This window comes from Panthera uncia (genome assembly GCF_023721935.1).
Source record: "Panthera uncia isolate 11264 chromosome A3 unlocalized genomic scaffold, Puncia_PCG_1.0 HiC_scaffold_11, whole genome shotgun sequence".
Lineage (NCBI taxonomy): Eukaryota > Metazoa > Chordata > Mammalia > Carnivora > Felidae > Panthera > Panthera uncia.
Genome location: NW_026057578.1, coordinates 88,111,973 through 88,137,095, shown reverse-complemented (window position 1 = coordinate 88,137,095; position 25,123 = coordinate 88,111,973). Strand labels below are relative to the sequence as shown.

General features: G+C 46.9%; 1 protein-coding gene across 4 annotated transcripts in view; it reads left to right on the top strand.

Moving 5' to 3' along the window:
- The window catches only part of SLC4A5 (solute carrier family 4 member 5), a 106,386-nt gene that overhangs the window by 60,567 nt on the left and 20,696 nt on the right, over nt 1-25,123 (top strand). For all 4 annotated transcript variants that reach the window (XM_049651734.1, XM_049651733.1, XM_049651736.1 and 1 more), the window contains 13 exons: nt 2,061-2,221; nt 2,954-3,109; nt 4,390-4,485; nt 7,032-7,087; nt 10,315-10,472; nt 10,928-11,015; nt 11,958-12,112; nt 12,474-12,659; nt 14,332-14,506; nt 16,752-16,885; nt 17,574-17,845; nt 21,588-21,646; nt 22,935-23,135. In XM_049651734.1, the coding sequence (XP_049507691.1) occupies nt 2,061-2,221; nt 2,954-3,109; nt 4,390-4,485; nt 7,032-7,087; nt 10,315-10,472; nt 10,928-11,015; nt 11,958-12,112; nt 12,474-12,659; nt 14,332-14,506; nt 16,752-16,885; nt 17,574-17,845; nt 21,588-21,646; nt 22,935-23,135 (1,897 nt within the window). The remainder of the gene's footprint in view (nt 1-2,060; nt 2,222-2,953; nt 3,110-4,389; nt 4,486-7,031; nt 7,088-10,314; nt 10,473-10,927; nt 11,016-11,957; nt 12,113-12,473; nt 12,660-14,331; nt 14,507-16,751; nt 16,886-17,573; nt 17,846-21,587; nt 21,647-22,934; nt 23,136-25,123) is intronic.

Sequence of the window (25,123 nt, the reverse complement as noted above, 5' to 3'; positions counted from 1 at the left end):
TTTAGGATTTTGACTGGAATAGCTTGAAGCTACCCAGTAAGTTGGGGTTGACATCTTGCAAAATGGAGCCTGCTAACCTTGCTCTCCTGGCAGCTTTCCAGGCTGTGTGGTGCTGCCCTCTGCAGGGGAGATACGGGTCACTGCAGCCACGGCTGCCTCTGTCCAAGGCCATCTCACTCCACTCCTCAACTCAGCCTCTGATGCCAAGTCTTCCAGAAAGAACAAATTCCTACACATCCTTGGTTTAATTTCTTTCCTTCCCCAAATGACATTTGTATTTTAACATGAACTTTCAGAACCAAAACCCAGAGTGGACGTGTAGAATCCTCATGCCCCGCAGTAGAAGCCATGGGGAAATACTTTTTTTGTCAGCAATGCTTTCTCTGCTCCCAGCGAACCACACCACATAAGGCAGACACTGAACACATGTGTGACCAGCCCTGAGTAACCAGGTTCCAGTTGATACTTTAAAAAAAATTTTATTTAGTTAACACACAGTGCAGTATTGGTTTCAGGAGTAGAATTAAGTGATTCATCACTTACATATAATACCCAATGCTCATTACAAGTGCCCTTCTTAATACCTATCACCCATCCAGCCCATCTCCCATCTACCTCCCTCTATCAACCTTCAGTTTGTTCTCTATCGTTAAGAGTCTCTTGTGGTATGTTTCCCTCTCTCCTCTTCCTCCCCACCCCCCACCTCCCATATGTTCATCCAAATTTCACATATTGGTGAAATCATGGCATTTGTCTTTCTTTGACTTATTTCGCTTAGCATAATACATCTAGCTCCATCCATGTTGTTGCAAATAGAAAGATTTCATTCTTTGTTACAGCTGAGTAATATTGCATTGTGTGTGTGTGTGTGTGTGTGTGTGTGTGTGTGTGTGTGTGTGTTTATCGATTCATCAGCCAATGGACATTTGGGCTTTCTCCATTGTTAGTTATTGTTGATAATGCTGCTATAAACATTGGGGGACATGTACCCCTTCAAATCTGTATTTTTGTATCCTTTGGGTAAATACCTAGTAGTGCAATTGCTGGATCATAGGGTAGTTCTATATTCAGTTTTTTTAGGAACCTTCATATTGTTCTCCAGAGTAGCTGCACCAATTTGCATTCCCACCAATAGTGCAAGAGGCTTCCCCTTTCTCCACAACAACACCTGTTATTTTTTGTGTTAATTTTAGCCATTGTGACAGGTATGAGGTGGTATCTTATGGTTTTGATTTGTATTTCCCTGATGATGAGTGATGTTGAGTATCTTTTCACGTGTCTGTTAGCTATCTGTATGTCTTCTTTGGAGAAGAGTCTATTCATATCTTCTGCCCATTTATTCACTGGCTTATTTGCCTTTTGGGTGTTGAGTTTGATAAGTTCTTTATAGGTTTTGGATACTGACTTTTTATCAGATGTGTCATTTGCAAATATCTTCTCCCATCCCATAGGCTGCCTTTTAATTTTGTTGATTGTTTCCTTTGCTGTGCAGATGCTTTTTATCTTGATGAAGTCCTAATGGTTCATGTTTGCTTTTGTTTCCCTTCAGAGATGTGTCTAGTAAGAAGTTGCTCTGGCTAAGCTCAAAGAGGTTGCTGCCTATGTTCTCCTCTAGGATTTTGATGGTTCCCTGTCTCACAATTAGGTCTTTCAGACACTTTTTTTTTTTTTTTTTTTTTTTTACAAAACAGCTTTATTATTATATTTTAAGGTCAACTTCCCTCATTTTAAATGTACAATTAAATAATTTTTAGTAAATGTACAGTTGTGCAACCATCACCGAATCCAGTTTGGGAACATTTCTGCCACCCCAAAAAGATCCCTCATGCCCATTTATGGTCATTCTCTGGATGTCACTGTGCCCTGAGCATGCCATCATCAGAGGAAATGGGGATGGAGTGAGGGAATTCCCAAGATCCTCTGCCTGTCAGTCTAGCACCAGTGTCCCAACAACATGCAGCAGATGAGTTGCTGGCCAACATCCCTCGCCCTGAGGGGAACTAACAGGTGCTCCTCCAGAGGGTGCTGGCCACACTGAGCCCCATCCTAACCCCTTTCAGGTGGATAAAGTTTGAAGAAAAGGTAGAGGAAGGAGGCGAGCGCTGGAGCAAGCCCCATGTGTCCACACTGTCGCTGCACAGCCTCTTCGAGCTCCGGACCTGCTTGCAGACGGGGACGGTGCTGCTGGATTTGGACAGTGGCTCCTTACCACAGATCATAGGTGAGGCAGGGACCACTGGGGCCCCTGAAAGCCATGGCCGCCTTATGCCCACTCTGGGTCTGTGTGGCACCCACTTCATCCTGCAGAAACCAGGCTTTGGGTCTGACGCTCCCAAAACAGTCTCAGTCCCATGTAGAGCTCCAATGGGGAAAAGACCATCCTATGAATGCCATTCAGCAATGGAGCAAAAAGGAGATGGGCTTTCTAGTGTTCTCAGAGACACCTATTGCCATGGCAACCTGTTGCTTGTTAGAGTAAATGGATCATCATTCATCTTTAGGAAATTAGCTCTTATTTAGTGGAGTGGTGAAGGAGGGGGTGGCTCACCTCATTATCCCTAAAACGTCTTATGAATTTTGTTCAGAAATTTGCCACCAGTATTTTGCCTGAAATACTTTTCTAAAAGGAATTCATGTTAGGACTAAAACCATTGAACACAGTAGTTTTGTGCTTCTCAGGGTATTTCATTTACTTTTCACAATAGCACTGATAGAGCATAGAATTTTATATACACATACATACACACAGACACACACACATGTACAGACATGCACATACCCAAAGGTTGTGACTTGCCCATGTTTCTGCAGTTTGTGGCAAGCCAGGACTATTTCCACATCTCCTGCTTCCTTTAGTCACTTTTAATCCCACTAATAACAAATGAAACTGAAGACTCCCATACCCCTGGTCATTCTGTCCCACATGGATGAGGCATGTCTGTTCTCCACTTAGATGATGTCATCAAGAAGCAAATTGAGGACGGCCTCCTGCGACCAGAGCTCCGGGAGAGGGTCAGCTATGTCCTCCTGAGGAAACACCGTCACCAAACCAAAAAGCCCATCCATCGCTCTTTGGTTGACATTGGAAAGTCCGTCTCTTCCACCACCAGTGAGTTGGGCCATATGCTAGTGGGCATTGGGCATGTGGGGGCCTGTGTCAGGTCCCAGCCTCCAGGTGAGCTTTCCTCGGTGGCTGCAGGGTCTTAGCAACTTGGAGGCTCCCTGGACTTCATGATCCTGGAAAAATGCTGAGGTTCTGGGGATCCCTCAGCCTCCTTCTCCAGCAGGCCTGCAGAGACTCCAGCCATATCCCAAAATTATCCCCACCACCAGAGCAGAACCATTCCTAGGAAGAGAGTTGGTTCTCAGCCTGTGCTGCACAATGCAATCACGTGGGGCTATGAAACATGTCCCAATGCATAGACCCCACCCTGGGAGTTGGATTCAGTTGGTCTGAGGTATGGCCTGGAAACAGGAAGTTTAGAAAGCTCCCCAGGAGATTCTCATGTGTGGTCAGGCTTGCAAAATGCTGGTGAAGATGGCGTTTATGGAAAGAGTTGAAAAGTTTCCCATTGAACCCCCAAGAAGAGCCAAAAGCCTTGGCAGAAAATTAAGCACATCAAGGTGGTAGAAGGTTCTGGGTTCATCTCAAGTGTGCCAGGGCTTGTAAATCTGGCAGCTGTGTTACTCTGATTAGCAGAGCCTGGGTCATTAGGGAGAATGGATTGTTCCACACACATAGCTCAAACCTGCAACCCTCCACTGTTGATATTGCAGAGTCAAAGTGTCCAGATAGCAGCCTTGCTGAACATACTAGATAAATGCAGTAATCAGAAAAAAGTTCAGAAGGTTGCTAAATGAAGAACCTTGAACAATTTCTTTAGATGAATTGTTTTAAAATGGAAAGTGTTTAGCATATACTAGCAGGTACATAGCACTTACCATGTTCCAAGCACTGTTCTGAGTGTCCACATGTGTTAACTCACTTAATCTTCACAATAATCCTGTGGCTAGGTACTGGTCTTGTTATCCTCATCCTCATTTTACAGATGAGGAGCCTGAGGCACCAAGAGGTTAAGTTATTTGCCTAAGGTCACACAGCAAGTAAATGGTGGAGTCAGGGATGAACCCAGGCAGTCTACAACACCTGCTGCCTATTTAACAATTGTGTGTCTCACTCTCAAGAGTACAAATATTTTCTGTAATCTTGTTCAGACTATTAACTTCAAAAACAGAACACAAAACAACCAAAATACACTTTCTTCCTGAAAGGGGAAGAGATGCATCTCACAGCCCAGCTTTGTTTAGGTGGAATGACCATGCTAACTGCAGGGGCTGTGCTGTAGATCAAGTCTGCTGAAGCCAAATCCCTTCTGTTCCTCCTCCCAGATCGCAGCCCAGCCCGGAGCCCAGTGGCTGGTCCAAGCCTACACCACTCCACCGAGGACCTGAGGATGCGGCAAAGTGCCAATTACGGAAGGCTGTGTGAGTGTGTTCTTGGCTGCTGCAAGACAGCTTTGTTCTATGTCGGCTTCCATAGACTTTCAGAGTTGGAGGAGATAAAGGTCAGGACCTGTCTAGAATTTTCAGGACAGGCATCAGGAGAAATCTAACCTTCACCTCAAACCTAAGGCTGTCCTCAGGACCTAACTCACTACCCTACGTTTCTATGTAACTACTCTGAATAATGCAACTCTAAATCAAGTGCTGGCATAATCAATAACAATCCTATGTGCTAGGCATTTTTTATCTTAGTCTCTACCTTTGTCTTCACCAAACTGATCATTAGCCGCATTTTTGGTAAGAAGTCTTCCTTGAAACTGAATTAGATACAAGCTAAGAACTTTCCCCCGGGACAGTCAGAGAACACTGCCATCCCTGGGTGAGAGTCTTGTGCACCACAAAGGTGGGATGCTGGCAATCACAGCCCCCTGAGGAAATGGGTGAGGGGGCTTGTAAAGTACAAAGTCATAGACAGGGCTTTTCAGGCAATTCATGGGGGTGTGGGGGGGTGGTAACTGACAGGTAAGCTGTGAAGCAAAGAAAAGAGAGAAATTGCAAAATGGAAAGAAAAATGAGTGAGAGGAGTATGTTCCTTTAAATACTTTTACTAAAATGCCAAGGTATGTACAGGTTATGCCACCTGTACCCTGACCCGGTTCAAGGAATGATTTGGAGGGCAGTGTGGGCCCTGCCCAAGGCCTCAGGTAGTCTTTTCTGTTTGTTGTTGGTGACCCCAGAACACACTTAGTCTTCCTGGCATTGGTTATTCCATGTAGGGATGCCAGGAGGCAGCAAATGGCTTTGGGGCAAGCCTTCCTCCCAGTTGTTCATTGTGTCTGAGGTCACCCTTGTGCCCAATACTGCAGTGGAGACCCAGATAAAACATTCTGTGTGCACACCACCCCATGCCAAGGGTGGGCCCTGGAAGGCTCAGAGAGGAGACACGTCTGAATCTTGGGGAATAAATAGGGATTTTCTAGAAGCATGCAGTGGGGTGGGGGCGTAGAAGGAGGAGGCTGCTCCAAACAAAGGAAACTAACAGCAGAAGGAAGGCACTGTGAAGTGAGCGTTCACTTTACCAGGAGGGCAGGGCCTGAGGGCAAGAGGGTCAAAGCAAAGAGAGTGTACACACACATGCTGCAGAAGGAGCCTGTCTTTATGGTGAAGGTAATGGGGTCCCCTGAGAAATTTTCAGCAGAGGCACACCATGATCAGATTCTTATTTGAGAAAGAATAAACTAGAGGGGGACAAGATCGAAAGTGAGAGACTGTCAGAGCAAGACTGGAGAGGACAGGGCCAAAGTGGGATGCAAGGACCAGGAGAAACAGGAAATGAGGAGGTGAGGCCAGCACCTAGGTGGGGTGGATAGGAGGGAGGGGCATTGAACAGACTAAGATGTGGAGGGGGAGTCATTTGATGGAAGCCAGTGAGTTCCATTACCTGGTATGTGGAGTTTAAGGTCCCAGGTGGGGCTGCACAACAGAGTCTGGGGATCAGGGGAGAGGTATGGAGTGGAGACCCAATCTGGGCATCCTCAGCCCAGTGTAGACATTAAGTGATGGGGGTGGAGGGGGTGGATGTAACTGACCAAAGATGGAGGGGGTGAAGACTCTGCAAGGGATGAAGCAAAGCAAGGCCCTGAGCCCAGCAGGAGAGGATCCTGAATGCATGTAAGAGGAAGGGAGCCAAGGGAGGACAGAGTTCTAGAAGTTAGGGCTGCCACAGGCCACAGAAAGCCAAGAAATAATAGATCTGAGAGTGCCCGCTGGATTTGGCTGCTGCTGGGAAATGAGAGCTGACTTTCTCCTGCCTCAGCTAGGGAAGGAACAATTGGCCAGTTCAAATAATTTGTCACCACTGTTTTCCCCACGTTCCTTCCTTCTGCCAGAAAATACCTGACCATTTGAAAAAAAAAAATCTCTAACGTTTATTCATTTTTGAGAGACAGAGTATAAGCAGGGTAGGGGCAGAGAGAGAGGGAGATACAGAATCTGAAGCAGGCTCCAGGCTCTGAGCTGTCAGTGCAGAGCCCAACATGGGGCCGTGAGATCATGATCTGAGTTGAAGTCAGACACTCAACCGAGTGAGCCACCCAGGCGCCCCAACACCTGGCCATTTTTAAACACTCATATGGGTCATGGAGGACAGAGGTGAAACTGGTCTTCTTTCTCCAACAAGCCCAAACTCAGTGACACTGGCACCTCACCTGATCATGTGTCTGTGTCCCTCACCTCCTCCAGGGCCTGGCGCAGAGCAGACATCTCGGTCTCTGCCCAAGAAGGTGGGGTGGAGGAATAGAAAGCAGAGTGTAGCAGACTGAGGGGTGAGAATGGAAAGGAGAACCTGCAGTAGAAGGGAAGAAAGGGAAGGAAAAGGAGCAGAGGCTAGCTCCAAGGGGCCGAGCGATGAGGGGACAGGGGGTCTTGCTTTGGTTATGAAGCCGGGAGAAGCATGTGGAGGGACCAAGGGAAAAGGACCTGCAGGAGCCTGACTTCCCCTGATGGACCTTCTTTTCCTTCTCTCCTAGGTCACGCCCAGAGCAGGAGCATGAATGATATTTCTCGCACCCCAAACACAGACCAGGTAGTAAAGGCCTGGTCCTTGGCCACCGTGAAGGCCCAGGGTGGGAAGGTGCCTTTGGTTTCAGGGACAGGGAGCCCCTACGGGCAGAACTCCACTCCCATGAAGGAATAGGAGTCCCCAGGGAGGACCCAGGTGGGGGCTCTGGGCTGCCTTTGTGACTGCCCAGCCCATCAGTCAGGTACTCACTAAGCCCTACATGCTGGCTCTGTGCCAGGTGCTCAGGGAGTGGGGGACAGAGAAGTATGATCAGATGAGGTGCCAGCTGTCCCTGAACTTGGGATTTGTTGGACAGAAGAAGACCAGCACACAGTCTCACCTTCTCCACGACCCCCAAGCATGGAGGTCGTGGATTTAAGGATGGAGTGGGGACTTGGGTTGGCAGAGAAAAGCAGTGGGGCCTGACTGTGGAGACAACACTGCCAGTGGATCGACTGGACTGCCCACTAGTGTGTCTTCTCCTAGGCCAGGGCAGGACATCAGTTCTTGTCTCCCACCAGCTTGGCTGAAACCTCCATGAGGAGATCAGAATCCTACAAACAGGTTAAGTCCAAGTTCTAAGGCCCACAACCAAGGTACCCTGTGACTTTGCCCCTGGGGAACTCTAGTGGCGGCCACCTTCAACTGCAACCCTCATACATCTTGATGGTCCCCTTGCCTGTGCCTCCAGAAATAGGAAGAAAGGTGATGGAGGAAACCTGAAATTTGATGAGAATCCCTCAGGAGCGTGGGTGACCTCCAGGCCTTCAAGGCACCCCCAAGTTTGGTGGAAAGCAAAACAAAAAGAGTCCCTCATGTCAGAGTCCCAAAGTCCCTTTGGTGGCTAAAATAATAACAATAACAGCATCAACCAACATTTCAGGTCCACATGCTGCATGCACTACATTGCACAGAGCTTTTTGTTTGCATCACAAAGGTATGCTTATCATCTCCATTCTACTGATGAGGACACTGAGGGCTTAAAGCAGTTAAATAATGTGCCCAAGTTCATGTAGCTGAAAGGTAACACAACTATGATTTAACCCAGGCAATCTGATTCTAGAGTCCTTAGTTTGGGGGTGACTTGGGAAGGAATATTCTGGAATATTATTTAGAGAGGAAACCCACTTTACTATAGTCACGCACACAGACGGTAAAGCCACCATAAGAAAGCATTGCCTAGTAAAAGTCTTTCAGAGACTATTTAAATAAATATCTAAGTGGTAATAAGAATGCTAGCTATCCCTTTCCCCAGGCAAAGCTGTATCAATCTAGGGATTGGAGCCCGGCATACAGCTCCCCCGACTGATTGAGTGATGCTGCTTCTCAGTATTTGCAGCAGCATTGCTTGTTGTGGGGTCAATGGCTCGCAGGCCAGTGGGTGCCCTTGAGGTCCATCTTTCTTTAAAACTCCACACCTGCCCTAGACAGGTCAACAGGTTTCTAGTGAGCAGAGCGTGGATTCACTGTGTGCAGAGACTCAGCAGAGGTGGACCAGAGTTCCCATGGAGTTCAGGAAGTGGGGTCGGCAGGGCCCTGGTTAGACAAACCCATGTCCAGATTGTCGCCAAGCCACGAGGGCCAGAATGCCAGTGTGGCTCATTTCTGGGACACCACCATGGCGACCTCCTTGCCAAACATGTCACAATCTGCAAGGGCCCCTTCTCCTCTCCTGGGTTATGGATGTGCTGGTTGGATAACGCCAAAGCATTGTTGTTTTCAAGGTCCAGGGCATTCCTGCCACCCCTCCCCTCCTCCTGTCCTGTCAGGGGGATAGCACCTGCTTGGCACACCCAACCCTCCATCTTGAAGAACCTCCTTATGAATCAGCTGACTATGCCTGAAACAAAGGGACTTTTTGAACCTTTGGGACTCTGGCTTTCTCATTTAACATCTGGCCATACTTATTCTCACTGTTAGGGTCCTTGGTGCTATTAGCTGGGTGGCTGTGAAGAGTTTTGTTTGCTTATTTGTTTAGATTTCAAAGATTATAAGGGTGCAGCCATTGCTCACATGCCTTTTCTTCTGCTGGTAGGCTGCCGAGCCCAGTCTGTATCATGCCCCCCATGAGTGCATCAGAGAGTAGCCCCTGCCTGTGCCCAGGGACATGGAACAGGAAGAGACACAAGGAATCTGTGTCTACACTGTGCTTATGAGAAATAGAGATTCCAGACAAGGAGGGATTGGGGGGCAATGTTGTGGTGTCCACGGGATCTCTCGTTAGCACTTGTCTCCCCCTTCTGGCCCTTTCTTCCTTTGTTGGCCACTTTGGACTTCCACCAGCCCTACCCCCACAAAAGCCTTCCTCTCCATCCTCTCTGTACAAAATTATCTCTCTGTCCCTTGTTCATCCCCTTGTACCCAAGGAGAAGCAATTTGAAAAACTAACATAACCTATGATGTTAAAGACTGAGAAGAGGCTTGTACATGACTGTCCCTGAGGCATTTTCATTATAAAAGAGAACTCAGGAGGAGTCAGTATCTTAACCCTATGAATGAAGTCATACACGGACAGAGTGGGAATAAGTTTGGGATGAGGGCCTGCCTCCTGTGCTTCTTATATTAGACCCCACTCGCTCTGCCTATTTGACCTTCCTGCCCTGAACAGACACTAGCCCCCAGCATCTCAGTGGTCTTAAGTCGGAAAGTCTCAGAAGCTGAGTTTCCTGGGAGTTCCCCTGGGGGTGACTCAGGGGCACAGAAGTCTCTCACAGATTTGGAGGTGGGGTCCAGGGGCTCCTGTCAACCAGGAAGCTGATGGCAAAGGGAAAACAAAGCATGTCTGCCCTGTCATCAGAATGGGCCTCATCCTTTCCACAGTCACCCAAGGTGAGGGCAGAGAGGGAGGGCTGGGCACCTGGTGTGGAAGAGCCAAGACTCCCATCTGCTTGTGCTGCAGGGGGCTGGGAGATAAGGCCTGATGGCCAGCAAGCCTGGGCTCTCTTCTTTGACCCCTTGACTCACACTTCAGTTGAGCAAAGTTTTCCCCCATCAAGGAATATCTTAGGGTTCAGATCATTGCCTGTTCCTTCCCATCTACTAAGGCTTACTTGGTCCTGGGGTTAACCAATTTTGAGTCTCCTCATCTGCAGAATAGGGAAAGTGTTTGGTTACTTCAGTCTCTTGAGAAGTGCATGGAGAATTTTTTTAAAGTTAGGCCTTCACAGCAATCTGAAGGGGGGTGAGGGATTGAGAGCTGAAACCACTGATGTGAGTATCCATGGGTATCTTGTTTTCCCCTCCCTGACCAGCGGAAAAACAAATTCATGAAGAAGATCCCCAAGGACTCAGAAGCCTCCAATGTACTAGTGGGTGAGGTGGACTTCCTGGACCAGCCATTTATTGCCTTTGTGCGTCTCATCCAGTCAGCCATGCTGGGAGGAGTGACTGAGGTCCCTGTCCCCACCAGGTGAGGGCCACTGAAATCTGCCCCCACACCCGCTTGAAGGAAGCCAGCTGTCCAGGCAGTGGTCCCAAAGTGCTATTGGAGACACCCCTAAAATGTGGTAGGAAAATTAGGGAATTGCTGGGGAAGAAAGTCTTCTGACTAGGGCAGTATTTTAGATTTTATTTTAAATAATCATTAAAAAAAGAAGCCAACAGCTGAGACAGACACCATTGGCTGGGCTTGGACAACAAGACAATGGTGAGGATGCTCAAGTGGGAGCTGGAGGGAGTGAAGAGGTGCCTCTGCAAAGCAAGTGTGGGATTCAAAGGAGGGAAGGGACAAGTGTATGGTCAATTCATGAGTTAAGAATGAATCATGTCCAGGGCCAGAGAATCCTTTTCACCTGCTTCTATTTTTCCTTCTCACTTTCCTCCTCCTCTGCCTCCTCCTCCTCCTCCTCCATCATATTTTTGCAGATTTCTGTTCATATTGCTTGGACCTTCTGGGAGATCAAAATCCTACAATGAAATTGGCCGTGCCATTGCAACCCTCATGGTAGACGATGTAAGTGGGAACAAGAAGCACGTACTCCAGAATGTCATGGCTCCTGCAACAAGCACTGTGCCTTTATTCACTCACTTATCCAAAAGGCACATATGAGCACCTACTGTGTGCCAGGCTTGTGCAAGGCACTGAGGGTTATAAGAATCAGGGAACAGTCCCTGCCCTTTAGGAGCACTAATCAAGTGGGAGAGACAGACCTGTAATTCTAAAATGAACCATATGCTAACTGTCCAGGCAGCCAGGTGAGGCTTCACATAGGAGGGGCCTTTAAGCTAAGGATGAGCAGGAGTTACATAGACCTTGCATAAGCCTAAGAGGCAGGCATTCCAGACAAAGAGAACAAGAGCCAAAGCTTGAAGATGGAGACGCTGGATAAAAGTGGTTTGACTTAGGCTCAGTGTAAGAGCTTCAAGAGCAAGAGGTGAGCTAGAGACTACACAGAGCCTGTAGGCACAGCTTAGTGTTCCCTCTGTGCCTGGGGTGGTGGGGAGCCTAGAGGACTTTAAACACAGGCATGATCTGTAAATCAGAAAGAACACCCTGGAAACAACCTGGAATGATGCAGCCTGACCCTCCAAGGCTGAGGGGCTAGGAAGTTATAATCAGATTTAAAGTATCTGAGCTTCTTGGACTGGACTCTGCATAGGTTTTCTAATGAGCTTGCTGTGTGCAAAACTGACAACAGAAAGGTTGAGTGACTCAACCAAAGTCCTACAGCTAGGGCACAGAGACCTGGCCTTCAGGTCTTCCCCCAAGGCCCTGCTGTTCCCCACTGTATCTAATTTCACCTGAGGGGCTCTGTCCTTACCTCAAAGACAGAGGGTAAGCTGGCAGGAGCAATGGTTCAGAGGAATCTTCTCCAAAACTATATGTGATGTGTTCCCAGGATGTGGATAAGAAGCAGACAGTCAGCAAGACGTCCCCTTACTCTTTCCTCCCCAGCTCTTCAGTGACGTGGCCTATAAAGCCCGAAATCGGGAAGATCTGATAGCAGGGATTGATGAATTTCTGGATGAGGTCATCGTCCTTCCCCCTGGAGAATGGGACCCAAATATCCGAATTGAGCCCCCCAAGAAAGTGCCCTCTGCTGATAAGAGGTATGTATGTGGATGGAGGGGTGGCAGAAGACGGCAGTGGTACAAAGGGAGCTCCGAGTCTGTCTGTCTCTGGCTTTTCTGGTCAGCATGAATTAGTTTACACTATTTCTTTTTCTGGTGTCGTTTTATTGCTCTAAAAAAAAAAAAAAAAGCAAGCAATATGCTTCATATGAACATCTATAAAGTGTGGGTGACCCGTGCATGGGTATTGCAAGTTCATTTTCGGCATTTTTCTCTGCATTTTAAGATACTTCACGATTTTTGTGGGCGAGGTCAGAGGTGTTCTCCAAACAGTTCTAGAACAGCTAAGCTTGTCCCAGGATTGGGAGCCCTGCTGTCACCTGCCCCTTGCTCCGTACAGGAAATCCGTGTTCTCCCTGACGGAGCTAGGCCAGATGAACGGCTCTGTGGGCGGAGGCGGAGCGGTTGCTGGAGGCGGCGCGGGAGGCGGCGGCAGTGGCGGCGGGGCCGGCGGAGGGAGCAGCGGGGAGGACGGAGAGATGCCAGCCATGCACGAAATCGGGGAAGAGCTTATCTGGACGGGAAGGTGCCCACCCCAGGCTTGACGGTGACGCCAGCCGTCCTTTAGGCTTCTCCCCTCACCCACCTGCGGGAACCTTCTCCACTTCTGCCTGCAGCGCCCCCTCCCGGCCATGGGGTCTGGCCTCTGCACTCTTCCTCCCCACGCCCTCCAAACCTCTCTGGATCCCGCATAAGGGTTGCAGCAGAAGGGAAGTGGGGTCCAGCACAGGAGTGGAGGAACCCAAACTTTTCTCTAGATACTCTGTGTTCCTGTATGAGTTTTCTAGGGTTGTCATAACAAAGTGGCACATTCTCGGTGGCTTATACAATAGAAATTTTCTCTCATGGTTCTGGAGGTAAAAGTTCCAAATCAAGGTGTGGGCAAGACCAGCTCCCAGACTCTGAGTGGGATCCTCCCTTCCCTCTCCCCAGCTTCTTCTGGTGGCTGCCAACCCTTGGTGTCCTTGGCTTGCAGCCACATAGCTCCATCTCAGCCTGTGTCCTCACGTGGTATTCTCTCTGTGTGTGTCTTCCTATGACACTTTCCTCTCTGTATGAGGACACCGGCCATACTGGATTAGGGCCCACCGCAGTGACTTCATCTTAATTTTATTACATCTGCAAGGACCCTATTTCCAAATAAGGTCACAATGATAGGTATAGAGGTTAGGATTTTAATGTGTCTTTTGGAGGTGACACAATTTAATCCATAACAGTACCATCTGAAATTTTTTCTTTTCTCTTTTTCTTTAAAAAGAGAAAGGATGGAGGGAATCTCCTGGCTTGGGTTTCCTTGCTGGTTCTTGGAATAATTTAGGAAAGGACAAGGACATGGCCCTACAAAGCTATATGTAAATTATGACTTTGAGAATGGAGTCCTGTTTTATATACCTTTGGCTCTATGCCAGCCAGTAGTTCCAAATCGGAGGTAACTTTGCCTTCACCCCCATCCTCCCCCAGGGAACATTTGACAATGTCCAGAGACATTTTTGTTTGTCACAGTTAGAGGGGTGATGCTGCTGGCATCTAGGGGATAGAAGCCAGGGATGCTGCTCAACATTCTACATGCATAGGACAGCCCCACAATAAAGGATTACCCAGCCCTACATGTCAATGATACCAAGGCTAAGAAACCCTGCTCCATGCCAAGCATTGCATTAGGGGCTATGGGGAATAGTATACCCAGTAAACACTATCTCTAAGCCTAAAATTCCCCACTCAGTTGTTCCAGAGAATAAAGAAACTAGTTATAAGATTAAGAACCTACCCTTGATAAATATGGGATGTCTAACTCTCTCCTAAAGTTGGACGCATCTATGTTTACCAAACACAGGGAGGTGTCCTGCAGATGATCAGGGACATCACTGAGGAGGACGGCCAGGATTTCTGTGGACCCCAGGATTTCCATTCCCCATGGAATGTTAGATTTACTCCAGGACATGTTCCCATCAGGCTTTCCCTCTCCCATCCAGGCCGCCTGTGACCACCTTTCCAGTAGGGATGTTGCTGACCACAAACTTTCAGTCCTATGAAAATCCTTCCCTGTCTTTAAATGTTCTGGTGGAAAGATCCCTGTCCCCATCCACCTCTAGTCAAGTTCCCTTCCTTGCCCCAGATTCTGCAGGCTCCTGTAAATAGCCCTGACCCTGCACTGGTGTTTGTGGTGAGAAAGCAGCCCCCGGGCCTGTCTTGAGCAGGTTCTTCGGTGGCCTGCGTCTGGATATCAAGAGGAAGCTGCCCTGGTTCCTAAGTGATTTCTACGATGGCTTCCACATTCAGTCCATCTCTGCCATCCTGTTCATCTACCTCGGCTGTATCACCAACGCAATCACCTTTGGTGGGCTTCTGGGGGATGCCACTGACAATTATCAGGTGTGTGCGGACTGTGAACATGAGTGCAAACCTCCATAAAAGCTGCTGCCACCAGGTGGCAGTAATGAGCTTCATCCCATTATCCCAAAACCAAGGCTTGGGTTTCATCCACCATGGGGTTCAGACCATCACTTTTTGTAATCCTTTGCCATTCAAAAAAAATAATAACCAACATTATTAAAAGATCTAAAGTTAAATCATGTTACTAAAGTCCAATGTAAGGATGACATAAATAGATCAAACTTTTTAGTTTATTTTGTTATATTTATTAAGCAGTGTCAGTTGCCCTCTAGTCTTTTTTGTTAATTTTTATCATTGAAGTATAGTTGACTTGCAATGTTATATTAGTTTTCAGGTATACAACATAGTGATTTAACAATTCTATACGTTATGCGATGCTCAGACTTTTAAGGGGAATTATCTGTTTTGTTATTTGATACTTTCCCCATTGAGGTGTGAATGAACAATCAGCACAATTAAGTTATTAATTATGGACTTCTCTGCATATTTTTTTAAACACTCTTAAATTCTTAGCTGGAATTAAGACATGTTTAGAAAGATGGTAAGCTCTTACCATGACAATAACAGAGGCCTCCCTGGGGAAAACCTCAGTCAACAGAGATACCAGCCCATATCCCAGGCAAGGGGCTTTTCCCATGGGACCTTCAGGGTAGAACCATTGGAAAACTCAGACATCAAGATGGAAGACCTATTTTCCCAAATACATTGAGATGAATGCTTCTCTTCAGACCATACCACTCTCCTGAGCTGCAGGTCCAATATCCAACTATCTCCTGGGTATGTCCACATGGCTGCCCCCAGGAATCCCCCAATGCACAGGGCCAGCATCGCATCCATTGCCTTCCCTCTAGACCTGCTGCTACCCCCAATATAGCAAGTGACACCATGGTTCACTCAGGTATGCATGTATCATCCATGACTCATAAGTCCCAGCTTCCCCACATGGCCTTCATGAATGACATGGCCCTACTTCTCAAGACTCCTCTCCCAAGGAACACTTTCGCAGATTCCTGTTCTTACCCATTCTGTTTTCCATCAATCTTGATCATCTTTCACTTCTTCAAAGGCATCCTCCCTTTCAGCTCCAGCCTTTGTAAATAAGAGTCCCTCTTCCTGGGACAGTCTTTTTTTGTCACCCCGCTTACCCTATTCTGGTCAATTCCGTGCTGATATTTTGGGTCTCAGCTGCTACATATATACCTCTTAGGAAGCCTTTCTGACCACTCCCCTTACTCCTACTGTGTGTTCCTATGACACCTTGAACTTATCCCTGGTTATCACACTCCTTGGCAGTGATTCTCAACAAGGAATGATTTTGACCCCCAAGAGACATTGAACAATATCTAGAGACAGTTTGGATTGTTATAACTGGGAGGGGGTGGTGCTACTGGCATCTTGTGGGTAGAAGCCAGGCATGCTGCTAACTAAACATCTTAAAATGCACAGGACATCCCCCTACAACAAAGAATTATCTAGCCCAAAATGTCAATAATACTAAGGTTGAGAAAGTGCTGTATGGAAATTGCCTGATTACTTGTTTGTATTTCCCATTAGACTGAAGATGCATTATCTTGTTCACTGATGGGCCCCCAATACCTAACAAAATGGCTGGTACAGAGCAGGCACTTAAAGGATTTTTTTCTTTTTTTCTTTTCTTTATTTTTTTAAATATGAAATTGATTGTCAAATTGGTTTCCATACAACACCCAGTGCTCATCCCAACAGTGCTCAATGTCCATCACCCACTTTCCCCTCCCTCCCACCCCCCCCCCCAACCCCCCCTTTATTCTCCATTTTTAAGGGTCTCTTATGGTTTGGCTCCCTCCCTTTCTAACTTATTTAAAGGATTTTTAGCAAATGAGTGGTCTGACCTCTGAAAGCACCTAACAGATGTTTGAATGAATAAATAACTGGATGGACGAATGGACTGTCCTCTGGGAGTAGACTGGGCATGAGGACAATCACATGCATATCCACTGGCAGCCCTATTTTCTAAGCTGTAGGGTGCCAAAAGGAAGTCATGTGGGACCTTTATCCAAATGGAAATTGAGACTAACAGTGGTGATGCAGGGGTTGTAGAATAGGAGATAGGAAGGAGAATTTTTGGAGGAGAGGGCCTGGAATACAGATGAGCACTGTAGCCTGGGCCCTTGGCTGGGTTCTAACCTATGCTAAGAGGCCCCTTCTCCAGCTTCCGCTGAGACTCATATTCCTCATCTCCCAGGGAGTGATGGAGAGCTTCCTAGGCACTGCCATGGCCGGCTCCTTGTTCTGCCTCTTCTCGGGACAGCCCCTCATCATCCTCAGCAGCACAGGGCCCATCCTCATCTTTGAGAAGCTCCTCTTCGACTTCAGCAAGTAGGTGCCCTTGGTAGTTCCCAGTGCCTGCTCTCACACTTAGGGCAGTACACTAAGGCCAGGAAGGAGAATAGGCCCAAAAGGGAGGCAGGGGGAGGAGGTATCAAAGCTGTCTTTACCTATGGGAAGGACTGCCAGGAGGTCCTTCCTGACTCTCTCCAGCTACCTGCTTCTAAGCCATCTTAGTGCTTTTTAGCATAGCTGATAGGGAGACATGGAGGCAAGACAAGAGGAAACAATTCACACCACTGTGCTTGTAAGCAACTGTGATGGGAAGTCAGTGCAGTCTTGAGCTGGAGGTCCAAAGGCCACATCCTGACCCAGGCAACTCCTGTGATCACCCTGGGCTCAGTTGCCTCATCTACAACATAAGTCTATTTTAAGGCCTCCCCCAGCTCTGTCACTCTGATATTCCCTGTTTTTCATTTACCCTGGGTGTTTGTTATCAAAGTTGTGAGAACTGAGATGTCTTAGCCTCTTCCTGCCACCCCTGTGAAATTCTTTCCCAGAATTTACAAAGAGGAGACAACCCAACCCAGGAATTGTCCCTGTCCCTAGTGTTCTCACAGCTCCTAGGAGGGCATCTGTGGCACAGGAGGGACAGATGATCCACTCAGGGTGAGTCTGGAGAACCAAGCACGGTGAAGAGCCCTGGGCTGGAGGTCCCTCCCTTCCCTCTGTCTTCCAGAGGCAATGGCCTGGACTACATGGAGTTCCGCCTCTGGATTGGCCTACACTCAGCCATCCAGTGCCTTATCCTGGTGGCCACAGATGCCAGCTTTATCATCAAGTATATCACCCGCTTCACCGAAGAGGGATTCTCCACCCTCATCAGCTTCATCTTCATCTATGATGCCATCAAGAAGATGATCGGTGCCTTCAAGTACTACCCCATCAACATGGACTTTAAGCCTGACTTCATCACCACCTACAAATGCGAGTGTGTCGCCCCTGACACAGGTGACCGGTAACCCCAGACATGCCCTGCGCCCCCACCTACTCACTCCCCCCACCACAACTCTCTACTCAAATGTAGGAGATATCACCCTGAGAAGTATCAGTCCCCTTGGGTGGTCACAAGATACCTGGACACTCTCTGGATGTCCGTCTACCAAGGGTGTTAAAAGAATCCCTTCACTGGGTGGGAGGTTGACTCAACCAACTGGTCAACCTGATAATACTCAGTGCCATTCCCATGGAGTTCCTTACCATAAAAGTGTCATCTGTAAAGTTAGGGCTTCCTATAGGCTGAAACACTGGCCTCCTTCACAGTCATAATCATGCCCCTAAGAGTGTCTAGTGGAATGTGCCCAGAGTGCCCAGGATGCTACAGAGCAGGGAAGGACACTCATGGATCTATACCTAGATCTATATCTGTATATCGAGAGAGAGAGAGAGAGAGAGAGAGAGAGAGAGAAGAGAGAGCCATTCATATATCTCTGACACTACCAAGCTGGACTCACAGAGAGCAAACTGAGGTCCAGAGACCACCCAATTCACACTGAACCTCAGTTTCCCTGGCTGTAATAGAAGGATATCAATGCTGTCCCTGCCAGTCTCATAGAACTCTTGTGAGGCTTTCAAATCTATACCCAGATTGGATTGGAGTTTGACATAAGTAGATTTTGTGTGTTCAGCACTGTAACACAACTTATTGATTAAAAGATGATCATAAGTCAATCAAAAATATTATACAATCATTGTGCACCCTGTTTTAGGCTAGGCCTCATGGAGATGAAGATGTCCTGACCTCAGGGAGTACAGTTTTGTACTCTCTCCCTCTGTCACTGCACTGGTTTTGTAAAGCAGTCTAGACTTAATTTTTGTCTATCATTAATTTTGGGTTATTTCATGAAAATCCATAAAGAGGTGAAGCCAGACGTCCTGAGCCAGAGCATGTTGCTTGCTGTGGGAACAAGGAGATCCTACCTACACGCCCTTCTCACTCGTGTCCTAGAGTGAATCTCACCTCCGTGGCCAAGGCCCCATCAGGGCACTCCCATTTGCTGCTTGTGCCCACTGAACTGTGGCTTTATTGCACTGACTGAACACAAATGTTCCCACAAATGTGCCTTTTGGAAGTACATGGCCTTGATCTCTTTTAGAAACTGTCCAAATTCTGGGGTCATATGTGGGTGGCACTTCAGCCATTCAGAGAATCTTCTATCTGCAGGAGAAACCAAACATGGACATGCCCTAAGAACAGGTGATGTAGGAGCAAATAATGTTGGATTTGAGGGCCATAATAAAATCCACTTGCCTCCAAATAGTGTCCCCTCTGGCCTTGCCCAGGTGCCTGACATTGCCTCATTCTTTTGAGTCCCTGTATTGCCGTGGTTCTCAAACTGTGGTCCCCAGAAGCAGCAGCTTCCAGGAAATTAGAAATACAAATTCTTGGGCCTCACCCCACACATGCTAAATCAGAAACTCTGGGGTAGGGCCAGCTGTATATTAACAAGCCTTCCAGGTGATTCTGATGCATATTTAAGTGTGAGAACCATTGCTCTATTGAACTATTAATTAGTAATACGGGACCATTATTAGCCACTAACTCTAGTAAGATTAGATTTTCAGTTTCTCCACCAAGAGTAAAGGAACTGGAATCAGGACAAGTTACTTTTGATTATAATGTGAAAAGGAAAGTCCTAGACATTAGGAGATGGGGTGGGGGGAACTAACTGAGGAAGGTTTCTCCAGTCCATGGGCCAATTGCTTACAAAATGTTCCATATTCCTAGCTTTACTGGAAAGCCCAGTCTGGCTATGGCACCCTATCAGTGTCCATCTCTCTTCATCCTAAGAGCTTGTTGTAGGGGGGTGCTCTCTTTTTAAATTTAATCTTGTTTCCATTGTAACTGATTTGTATTCTATTTATGGATGCTGCACACACTGATTTGGCTGCTTTCAATCCCAAGTGAGTACTACTTTGTAAACACTAGAATTTAAAAATATTTGATACTTGGACCCTTTCTGGAATTTTCCATGTTATATTTCATCCTTCTTCATCTCAAAGTGGCTTTCAGATAAACCCTACCCAATATAAAAGAATGGCTAAGCCTAAGCTGAAGACATCAAAGGAATATCTGGTCTGACAAGCTTGGGCAATGGAAAGGTGCCTGAACTTTCCAGTCTCTAGCATTAGCTGGGAATCCTCTAGCATTTGTGTGGGTAGGCCTAAGTTAGCTTTCCTGCCCACTTTCTATGCTTTGTTGGTAACTGCATCACGTTCTCTTGGTCAGTGGTATGAGGTAAGGCAGCAGATGTCCTGATTTCTGTAAGTGAAGCATTCTTCGGAATAATAACAAACCTCTGGTTTGGAGAACTTTTAGGAATATTCTGCCCTAGGTCAAGACTGAATTCCTTGGCCACTTCCATCCCCAACTGCCCTAGAAGTGGGCTACACAGATGGGTCCTGTGATCACATCCACCCCACAACAGTTTGTTGGAGGTTGAAGGAAGCTTCAAGAATAGCCTCTACTGCACTCTGGGTCCCCAATCAACCATGGATAGCCAGCAGGAGCCAAATGGGACTTGCAGTGTATTTCAGATTTATTGCCAGAAAACTGGCTAGCAGATCTCCTCCCTCCCTCCCTCCCCAAACCTGCTGCATAGGAACTACTTAATCACCTTCCACCTGGAGAAGAAAGGCAAGAAGGACCTAGCCCTTCTCTACGCATGCTGAGCAGGAGCAAGAGAGAAGGCAAACAGCAGCCTCCAAGGCCTGTCTTTTTAATGAATGGCTACATCCCACAGGAAGGGAATTACAGTTCTTCTCAATTCTTCTTGTGGCCTGTGATGGGAAGCTTTGTATGCTCCACTTACAATTAGGGATACTGAGGCTGGGGAAAGGGAGTACCCAAACAAAGGATGTGGTAAATAGCTAAGAGCAGCATCTCTGGGCTTTGATTCTCCTTCAGATCCTGGACTTGGATTTAATTTTTCTCACCTTGCATTCAAGGGGCAGATTAGAAAATTTAATATCAAAGCCAGTGTGTTTCTTACAGTTGACCTAAAAACACATTTGGACAGGTAGAGAAGAGAAGTGTGTGTGTGGGAGGGGGGAGGGTAGGTACAGGCAAGGATATTTGCTGTGTGGGGCTTGAAGGTGTACAGGCTCTGGGCCAACCTGTGTGGGATGGATCATGACTTCTCCAAGTAGTAACTATGTGACCTTGGGCAACGGGCAGGTTACCTAATCTCCCTGGGCCTCAGTTCATCTTTAAAAAGTGGGGAGACTACTTGGGGATTTAGGAACTTAGCAAGATGATGTGTGTAAGGTTTGGCATAGTGCATGGCATAGAGTAAGTCCTCTGAAAATGTCTAAGAGCACAGACGTGGAGCCAGTTGCTGGTAGGGATTCACAAGGCACATTATTCACCAGTTTGTGTCGGCACTTTGTCTTGGCAGCAGATTCCTCACTTTGGTTTTTAAAGCCAGCCCTTCACGGTGAGATAGGAGCTGTCCTAGCCTGGCCCAGTGGGTCTGTCAGAGCTGTGACCCGGACTCCTCCACCACCCCTGTCCTCACTGGGCAAAGTGAGGAGAGTGGAGAGGGGCTGGGTGCGATGAGCTGCCCTCATGAGGGAGGCCGCTCCCGGGCTCTAAGAAATGGCAGGAGATGGGAAAGGTGGAGGCCGGGTGGGGGCTGCAGCCTCCCAGCCCAGCAGCTGCTGATGCGTTCCCATGTCCTGTGCTCATCCACAGCGAATACAACCGTGTTCAATGCTTCAGCCCTGCTGACGCCAAACACCAACACCTCTCTGGTAAGTCTTCTCCACTTATTCAGATATTTGAGGGCTTTTGTTTGTGGGGAAAGAGAGGGAAGTTGGGAAAACAGAACATTTTATGGCAACCCAGACTTGCAGGGGTCAGTCCCAGCTGTGCATCAGGATCACCTGCGGAGCAGTGGAAATGCACATTTTTATCTTAAGTACATACTGCCAACCCCCGCCCCCCTTTAAAACACATCTCATTCTACTAAATCAATGTGCAGAAATATCACACAAGCACATGCACACACATACGAAGGGGAGGTAGGGGTGAGGAATGGTAAACAGGGCCACAAAAGTGGTATAGTCACAGTTTCCTAGCCATCTTTCTATATTCTTTCTTGCCTTTCTACCTAGCACCTCCAACTCCAGCCAACAATGCCACCCCCACCCCCAGCACCAGAAAGGTTATTAATCCCCCCTCGCTGAATCTGATCTGTTTTTTGTGCTCACGAGTCCTGATCAGGTCTGGTCTGCCTCTCCCTGTAATGAAGAGTAGTGGCCCTCAGGAGAGGTATCCAGCCTAAGCGGCTCCAATGGTGGGAAGTCCAAAATCAGGAGAAGGGCAGCCCCTGGCAGGCTTTGGGGGAGATCTTTGGACTTTTTGGATCCCTTGAGGTTGCTCCTTTAGTTACCCCTGCATAAGCAGCTGACTGCTCAGTTGGCAAAATAACCTAAGATTTTTCAAATTCTGGTTTTGAGGGAGGAAGGCTGGAATCAGCCAGTGTCTATGCCTGGATACTTACTATGTGCAAGGAGCTGTGTGCACTCTGAGAGCTAAAAGGACATAGACAGACGTGGCCCCTGCCCTCAAACTTGCTTGTAATATGCGTGTGTAGACAAACATGAAAGGTAATGAAACAGCAAAAGCAGAGCACGCCATGTGTCAAATATAGGCCAAATGTGCCCTTCTAGCCATGGAGACAGGAGGTACCCTGCAAGCTGGAGAGGAAAGCCTCAGAGAGAAAGTAGAATGTGATCTGGTCTTGAAGGCTGGGAAAGTTGGTTTCATAGAGAGAAGCACATTCCAGGTCCAGGGACCAACACAGACAGAAGGGGAACAAAGGAAACACAAAACCTGTTCTGAGGACAGAGTGGACCAGCCTGGCTGAGACCAGTGGCATTGAACAGGGAAAGCAGGAGAGTTGAGCTAGGAGAGAGACCAGTGGGGCAGTAGAGGCATGGGAGGGGTGTGTGGGCTGCCTGGGGACTACAGGGGGGAGGATACAGCTGAACCCCCAGGAAGACCCTGACCCTTTCTCTCCTGTGCTTCATCGCCAAGTACAACCCCCTTAACCTCACAGCGCTGGACTGGTCCCTGCTGAGCAAGAAGGAGTGTCTGAACTACGGTGGGCAGCTGCTGGGGAATTCCTGCCAGTTCATCCCAGACCTGGCACTCATGTCCTTCATCCTTTTCTTTGGGACGTACTCCATGACCCTGACCCTGAAGAAGTTCAAATTCAGCCGCTATTTCCCTACCAAGGTAAGCTCACCTTGCAGTTAGGAGGGGACCTACAGTTAGGCAATTTACAAGGAAGCCTCACTGGGTCTCCTTGTGAGGGTTGTGGCCCACTGACAGGATGGACATCACATCAGCACTGGCTCACCAGGGTTTTTCAAGTTAAGAGCATGGATTTAGAGTCAGAGAGAACTGAGTTCTCTTATTGTCAAGTCCCCTTGGCAACACTTGGTATTGTTAGAGTTTTATCTTTAGTCTTTCTGTGTAGTAGTATCTCATTGTGTTTTTAAAATGTTCATTTTCCCAATGACTAATGAAGTTGAAAATCTTATGTGTTTGTTGGCTATATAGCCATTTGACTTTCTTCTTCGAAGTGCCTATTTAAATCTCTTGCACATTTTCTATTGGGTGGTCTGTCTTTTTCTTTCTGATTTGAAATTCCTTATACAGAAAAAGGATAGAAACCTTTTTGTGATCATATGTGTTGCAGATATCTTCTATGTTACTGGCCTTTTTACTTTCTTAGTGGTATCTTTTGGTTAATAGAAATTCTTAGTTTTATTATAATCAAATATACCAAAATGTTCCTCAAGGAGACTATTGGACAGAAGATATTCTGTTATCTTCCAAAAGCTTCATTGTTTTTCCTTTCACGTTATATTCACAATCTACCAGAATTACTTTTGACATATAGTGTGAGATAGTGTTTCTACACACACACACACACACACACAGCAATTTGTTTTTAAAGACCATCCTTTCTCATTGCTCTGCAGTACCTCCTTTGCCATATGTCAAATGTTCACATATGATGGGGTCTGTTTCTGGGTTCTTTATTCTGTTTGACTGGTTTATTTGTATGCCAATATCACAGTCTTCATTTATGTGACTTATACAAAGCCTGTATGCCTTACAGACCAAACTTTCCTTCTTTGTCCTTCTTTTCCAAAAAGCATTGTAAATTTTACTAAAATAAAAACTTGTTGGAATTTTGATAGGATTATATTGACTCTACATGTCAGGGGTGCCTGGGTGTCTCAGTCAGTTAAGCTTCCAACTCTTGATTTTGACTCAGGTCGTGATCTCAAGGTTTGTGGGATTGAGCCCCATGTCTGGCTCTGCACTGACAGCATAGAGCCTGTTTGGGATTCTCTCTCTCCCTCTCTCTGTTTCCCATATGTTCTCTCTCTCTCTCTCTCTCTCTCAAACTAAGTAAATATTTTTTTAAAAAAGTCAATTTGGGGAGGACTGACACCTTTTAAATTTTGAGTCTCTGACCATGAATATTATATACTTCACCATTTGTTTAGTTCTTTGTTCTCTCCATAATTTTTTTAGGTTTTGGCGTTAAGCTCTTGCACATTTTTAAAAAAGTTTATTTATTTATTTTGAGAGTGAGAGTGTAAGTGGGAGGGGGCAGAGAGAGAGAGGGAGAGAGAATCTCAAGCTGTCCCTGCAGAGCCTGACTCAGGACTCGAACCCACGAACCATGTGATCATGACCCGAGCCAAAACCAAGAGGTGGATGTATAACCAACTGAGCCACCTAGATGCCCCACACTCTTGCACATTTTTTATTAGATTTATTCCTGAGTATTTGACTTTTTATGCCATTGAGATGCTAAGTACTAGTTTTAATTGCATTTTCTCTGGCCAGAATAAAACATTAATTAATCAAAACAGCACTTGCATATGTGAGTAATAACTGTGCCATGGGAAGGGGCACCCAGAAGAATTTTAGCAACACTCTTCCACCATAAATCCCATGAGCACTCTCCTAAAGCCATCTTAAATAAATATTACGGCTACTGCTACAACTACTATAACTAATGATGATGATAATGATGATGATGATAAAACTGATATGAATGATTGGATTTTTCCAATATTTCATAAGGACTAAATAAAAGGCTCTTTAGGGAGCTTTGCAATATACAAGCTGAGTAAACAATAGAGTGCTCGCAACCCAAATGCATCCTCAAGGCAAATTCCTTCCCTTCCACTTCCAACTAG